This window comes from Pteropus vampyrus, unplaced genomic scaffold (assembly GCF_000151845.1).
Source record: "Pteropus vampyrus isolate Shadow unplaced genomic scaffold, Pvam_2.0 Scaffold72, whole genome shotgun sequence".
NCBI classification, from domain to species: domain Eukaryota; kingdom Metazoa; phylum Chordata; class Mammalia; order Chiroptera; family Pteropodidae; genus Pteropus; species Pteropus vampyrus.
The window spans coordinates 1,174,929-1,181,793 of NW_011888853.1; the positions used below are offsets into that span (position 1 = coordinate 1,174,929).

At 58.0% G+C, this 6,865-nt stretch overlaps 1 protein-coding gene across 1 annotated transcript in view; it reads left to right on the forward strand.

The window, feature by feature from the left end:
• Positions 1–5,081, forward strand: part of LOC111741045 (protein tweety homolog 2-like) — a 10,013-nt gene extending 4,932 nt beyond the window's left edge. The window contains exon 3 of the mRNA XM_023531610.1: positions 4,888–5,081. Coding sequence (XP_023387378.1) covers positions 4,888–5,064 — 177 coding nt within the window. The 3' untranslated portion in view covers positions 5,065–5,081. The remainder of the gene's footprint in view (positions 1–4,887) is intronic.
• The last annotated feature ends 1,784 nt before the right edge of the window (positions 5,082–6,865 follow it).

Consider the following 6,865-nt stretch of genomic DNA (forward strand, 5'->3'; position numbering starts at 1 on the left):
GGCTTGTGACACAATGTTCCTATGCGTGTGTGTGCGCGCGCACGTGCGTGCATGTGTGTGTGTGTGTGTACACACCAAACACTAAGTGGTGATGGAAACAGGCAGATGAAGCCCTGGAGGAGAGCTCGGGGAGGGGACGAGGCAAAGGGGGGGGTCTTAGAAGAGTGGGGAGACTGAAGAGCAGGCGCCTGGCGAATGGAGAGTCCTGAGCGAATTCAGTTCCCACGCCTCCCTGAGGAAGCACTCCCTTTCTGGCGTCTGGGGCAGCAGTAGAAGCCCCCTGACCGTGTGTCCTTCCGCCCCTCCCCCACCCCTGGACCTGACCCTGAGTCCTTGCTCTGGACCTGGAGAGGTCGCTCGGGTCCTGGAGAGGTCATTGGGCTGAGCACCAAAGTGTAGGAGGGAGCGTGGTCCCTGCTGTGTGCCCGGAGGGGAAGCGCCCATAACGCCCGGCCTGGGTCTTCTCCCCTGTGGCAGGCCAGGAGATGAAGATGATTCTCACTTCAGAGAGGGCCCGATAAGCCAGTGGACGTAAACCACGTGGCCAGTGTCTGGCACAGCAGAAACTGCCACAAGCGCTGCTTGGAAAGGAGACCCCAGCTGTCCAGGTGTCCACTGGGCGGAGTTGGAGACAGCAGGAAGGGGACCTGGCACCACCCCTGGCTGTCTCCCAGAATAAACCACTATAGTTTCCTCCTTCAGCTGACCACCCCACCTCCTTGGGAGACCAGACGCTGATGAGCTCATGTGCTTGAAAGGTCTTAGTCAGCTCCAAAATGCTGTGCAAATGTTGATTGTTGCTACTGTCAACATGCAGGAGCCACATGTGTGCTTTCTGTCCCCTATAGCTCCTGCATCCGTAGACCAGCCACTCCGCTGGGACACGCACGAAGAAGCAGAGAATATGTTTTTAACTTTCTACACTTAGGCACGTATTTTCATGTCTGAACTTCAGTTCATAGACTCCCCAGAGAGTCGCAAGTGTGTATCCCCAGGCCAGAGTGGAGGCTAGACCCAGAGCTACAGGGCCCCCCACAACTGAGCTGGTCTCAAGAGGAAAGGCCAGGCGGGAGCCCACAGGCAGGATTTGAGAGGAGCCAAGGTTGGGATGAGGAAGCCCCATTCATCCACTCTGAACATTGAATCATAGTCATCAGATGATCACGCTGTCCCCCCAACCCCCACCCTTCCCCCAGAGGCCCAGGGAGTGGGTTCTCAACCCTTCCCAATCCGTGGGCTCCAGCTTCCCTTCCTCTGGCCTCATCCCTAGGCTGGCTCACTCTGTTTCCTGGGGTCTTAGGGTGAGAGGGTGTTCAAGTTGTTTGCCCCCTCCCGCACCTAGTGCAGAAGCCCCTTGGGGTCTAACTGCATTCCCAGAGTGCAAACTGGTCACTGCTGCCCCCCGCTTGGGTCTTGGGTTTCTGCTCTGGGTTTCACATGACAAAATGACAAACCAGAACTAACCGAAGCTGCTGAAGAGGAGAGAGGCTGGAGCCTGGTCCCCGATATGGGGGCTGTGGGCACGTGTTGGGTGGGACTGGGAGGTGATGGTGGCTGCAGGTTCCTCCTCTTCCATCCTTCCCCCCCCCCACACCCCCAAGCGCATGGGGATTTGCAGTGTTAATTAGCGGCAGGAAAATAATTGCCTCTTAGAAGGTGGCAGTCAATGCCAAGGGGGCTGTGGGAGATGGTTCTGCTGGCTTCGGGGGCTGTGGGAGATGGTTCTGCTGGTTTCGCCTCTGGTTCCCTCGTTCCTCCAACTGCTTCTTCCTCCCTCCCCCACCTCCTCCCCCTCCTTCTTCCTTTCCCACCTCCTTCCCTCCCAGCCCCCGCTGCCCTTGTCCCACCCTTGTCTCCCCAGCACCGGGGGTGAACTGCTAACCGTCCCCTGAGGTCAGGTTTCCCAGCATGGCCTCCCCAGGGCTGGACTGCATCATCTGTAACCTAATTAAGGCCAGCTGCCCAGCTTGGAGAGGCCCCGGCTGCAGAATCCCAAGGCCCTGCCCACGGGACTGGGCTCGCAGGAGGCCAGGAGGAGGCCTGAGTGGACCATAAGAATGTGAGACAGGGGAGCCGGGGCAGGGGCTAAGTGGGGTGGGCACGGACTATGATGCGAAGAGGTTGAAATAACACCAGCCCATGTCTCAACCGCTTCTGGGAGGCCCTTCCTTGCTGGGCGGGGACACGTGGTAGAGTCTGTGGGGTTTCCTGTTTGGGATAGATTGTGTGGGACTGAGAGGCAAGCTAGAAGTCAAGGGTAGCTGGGAGGAGGTCTGGATGTTAACCGGTCTCTACACAAAAAGTTTGTCTGAGTTTTTGTTACTTTTTTCCCCCCATTTAAGAGTAACTTATAAGAAACTGCACACTCTTAAGTGTGTACCTTAGTGTGTGTGTGTGTGTGTGTGAGAGAGAGAGAGAGAGAGAGACAGAGAGAGAGACAGAGGGACAGAGAGACAGAGATCATCCCAATCGTATTCCTCACCCCCCGGAGGCTCCCTCATACTCCCTCCCGAAGGTACCTGACTCTGTCACTGCAGATGAGTTTCTCTGACCTTGAGTTTCACATAAATTAAACCACCACACTGTCTCTGCCGTTTTGCCTGGTTTGCATCCCCTGACATTACGTCTGTGAGATTCATCCAGAACACCACGTGTAGCTGCGATTTACTTTTCGTGGCTGCATCGTATTCCATTTTATGACTGTGGCACATTTTCTGTTTCTGTTCTCTTGTCGGTGGACATTTGGGTTGTTTCCAGTGTTTGCTATATTCCCGTTGTATTAAGCGACTGTGAACGTTTGTGTGTCTATCTTTTGGGGGACGTGAGCCCTCCTTTCTGTAAGGTAACATTCAAGAGGGGGATTTCTGGGTCGTGGGGTATGCACGTTGCACAGTGGTTTTGCAGATTGTTAAGGGGATCCCTAGGTTTTAGCAGAGGAGCCCAGGGGCCAGCAAGGGGGTGACTGGGACAAAGCAGGGCATTTCTGTCCACTCAGGGCTCTGGTAAGCGAGTCTGTTTGAAAAAATGGTTAAGCTGCTAGGAAGTCACCAATCTGTGCTTCCCAGGCTCGAATGGGACACAAATTGCCTGGGACGTCTCTAGATGCATTTCCGATTCGCTAGGTCTCGGGCAGGGCTTGGGGTTCTACATTGCTAATGAGATTCTGCATTCTAGATGTCAGTGTCGGAGGTCATGGGTTGGGGAACTTCACTCACTTTGAGTAGCGAGGCTCGAAAGCCCCACCTGTCCTCGGCCTCCTTTCCCTTGGCCTGGGGCTTTGGGCCCTCCAGCGAGGGCCCCTGGCTGGGCGCAGGAAGGGGGGGCAGCTCCTTTGCGCCGTCTCACCGGGCAGGGGCCTCCTGGGTCAGTCCATGCGACAGGCTTAGTGGTCCAGGCTGGGGACCCAGCCCTCGCCACATCATGAGGACCTGAGCACGGTGAAGTGTACAGGTCTCCAGGCCTTTCCAGCTGCCTGGAGGAGGCTTACCGTCCGAGCTGCAGAGTCTAGGAGGCGAGTCCCTGGTCACACCCGTGACGTATTTATCTCCAGGTGAAGGTGAAAGCCACACTTTAAGTCACAATCACCACCCCACTCCCAAATGAGCCATCTCTCCTGTCTTTTTCTGTGCCGTCCCCACCACTTTGGCCATTTGTCCCTGAGGCTTGGAAGCCTGTTGTCCAGGTGACCAGCGGAGCAGCAGGCCGAGCCAGGGGTCTGAAGGCCACCGCGAGCCCTCACAGGGCAGAGCAGCCAAGCTGGCAGGGGAAGGGACGGGGAGCCCAGCAGGTGGCTTCGTTTAGTGTCCAGGCCTCGGGACTGCGGCCCCAGCCTCTGATTCTCACAGGTGTCCTTGGTGTGTGTCTCCGGCACAAGGCTCGTCTCCGCCTTACACCCAAAGGGTCCCAGTGTCTCCCCCACTCTGCTGATCACCACCACCAGCATGTGGGTTCCCCAGAACAGGCTCTGGCCCCTGGGGGTTCTGGGCCGGGACCCAGTCAGGAGCACATAGGAAGCTGGGCCAGGCTGTCAGCTCAGGAGCCTAACCTAGAGCCAGGTCCAGCCCTGGCTGGTGGCCACCAATCCTGGTGCCATCTGGTGCCCATCTGGCTAAGTCAAGATCAGAGGGCATGCAGCAGGGCATGAGCCTCCTGAGAGAGAGCAGCTCCCTTCGCAGGACCAAGTGGGCCTGAGACGGCACCCCACGCCCCCTTTGGAATTCTGGGCTTCGCTGCCACCATTGGCACCTGGGGGGGCAATGGCCCGGTCAAGAAGCCAAGAAAAGGAACCCACGGGTACATGTCCTAACATCGCCACCTCCTCTAACACAGAGATGGCTTCTTGTTTTTCTGGATGGACCCCAACACCTAGGACAAAGCTTAGAGGAAGCAGATACACCACGCCATCCCCTCCCAGCCCCGTCCCAGGTCCCACTCAGCTTCTGAGATGTCCTGCCCAAGTCCCGTGTCCTCCAGTATGCTCTGGCCCTCGTGGACATCCCTCTCCCTGTCTGTAATGCAGCCCATCGCCCACAGCCCTCACTGTCAGCCGACAGCTCCTGCCTTGTCTCTTGAATGGTCCTGAGCGGCTCATCGGGCAGGGCCTGCTCCATGTCCCCACCTGGGTGAGTCGGCCACAGACCTGCGGGCCAGGCTCCAGCTGTTCCTCATCATCCACCCCCCTCAGTGGATCGCAGCCCATTCACTCGTCCTGATGCCCTCGCCCCACCCAGCCTGAGTGCCGGACACCTCGTTCACAGCAGGGCAGACAGCTCATCCTGGTTCCTGCACTCACCGCCCCTGGGAGCTCCAGGCCCAGGGGCCAGGGCACTTCCCAACCCGACCCTGCCCCAGGGGACCGGTGCTGACACCAGACCTCTCCCTCTTCAGTCTCTGCTGTTCCTGGGGCTGGTGGCCGCCGTCTGCCTGGGCCTGAACCTCGTCTTCCTCACGGCCTACCTGGCCTGCGCGTGCTGCTGCAGGCAGGACAATGCAGTGCAGACCAAGCAGCGTGACTCCTGCTGTGTCACCTGGACAGCCGTGGCGGCCGGCCTCATCTGCTGGTGAGTGTCCTCCGCGCTGGGTGGGGCACGTCCGGCTCGGGGTGGGGTCTCGATATGCAAGAGAGCGAGGCGGCCCGTGGATAAAGAGTGGGCCTGGCCACCTGTGTCATGCCGATGGTTCGCCTTTGACCGTGACAGCCCCTTCCTCACCTTCAGCCCCCCATTAAACCCCGAGCGGTCAGTTCATCCGCTTTCTGGACATGTTCTCCTGACGGAGCTCCAGGTACCTCGATGGGAGAACCTGTCCCCAGAGTGAACGTCGTCCCTTTTCTTGCCTGGCAACAGGACTCGGATGCCTGGAGCGGTGATGGAGGTCTCTCTAGTGTGCCCCATGCCCGCCCTGGTGTGGGCCTCTCCAGTCCAGCAAGGACACGCCTGGCCGCCCCATGGGTCACTGCCTGAGCAGGTTACTGGGTGACATTCTTAAGCAAAGGGCGTCTCCGCTTTCTGAGTCCCTGTCCCCTCCCGGCCGCCTTGAGGCTGCGAAGTCGGAGAAAGCCTGACGCAGCCCAGATCAGTGCCATCTTCTCGTGAGATCAACAGCCCTTCATGCCGTCAGCAAGACTTCTTTGCTTGTGATGAAGGAGCGAAGATTTCTCACCCCAGGCAAGAGCCCACCGTGCTGAGCCGCGTCCTCGGACACGCGGCCCTGTCGTGTAGAGTTGTTACATTTTTCTTGTTTTCGTATCTACGAACTTTTCCAAAAGCCTCAGGTCCACCCTGAGACTTCCCGGGAGTGGTCACCCTGGAGGGGTAGAATCCCTCGTTGCTTAGTGTCCATTGCATCCAAGAACGCACAGCGGGAGTGACCCCACTTGTCTCGGCTGCAGGACAGGAGGCAGACAGGAAGCCGTGGACCTGGGGGGGAGGACACCTGTGTTCTCAGGGCCAGTGCAATTTTCTTCTCCGTTAGGACATGTTCACGGTCCCATCCTGTCGGCAGCATAAGGATCATCTCAGCCGAAACATGGGCGCGCGCCCGAGGCAGCACCGCGGGGTGATGAAGCAGTGAGCTCATGGGCAGGGCCCGGGCTGGGGGACACAGGCCACCAGGGCGACGTCATAGTGTCGGTCCCTGCAGAGCTGCTCCTGCGAAGTAACCGTGGGATCGAAAAGCCTTTTCGTGGGACTGAGCAGCAGGAAGGTGGGTGGGAGAGGCAGGGCTCGAGACAGACGCCTGAAGAAGCCGCACAGCTGGCCCCGCGGAGAGCCCTCTTGTGTGAGCTCCGGTTTTTTTTAAAAACACGGCGAATGACAGAAGAATTCTATGGAACAGTAAGAATGGCTTTGGAGGGTCAATTCTAATAAGTAATAATTAAAGAAAACTCAAAACAGATGGAGTGCGTCTGGCATGACTCGTTCTAGGAAATGCTACGTGTCATTTCTGCCAGGCAAGGGGGCGCTAGTGGTAAGAAAAACCGGCACCATTTGTGCCTCTTGCTGGAGGTCCTCGTCTGCTGGGAGAGAGGCACGTCCAGACCCCACCGGTGCAGTGGGTGCGGGGCGGGCGCCGCCGACCTCCACTCTTAATAGTCACTCTAGGTGATTCTGTGCCGTGGTCCTCGGACCACTTCCTGAGGCTGCTGAACTAGGGGTCAAGGGCGGCGCCTGGAAGGAGGTTGCAGCCTGGATCCCGTCCTGTTTTAAGAAACAGCATAAATGCGTGCACGTGTGCGTTCGTCCTTTCCCCCAGGATTAGTGTTTTGGATGAAAACTCAGAAGGCTGCTCAATGAACCTGCAGATGGCTCCCAGTGGTGTGGGTCAGATAAAATATGATGGATGACAGAGGCAAGATTTGAGATGA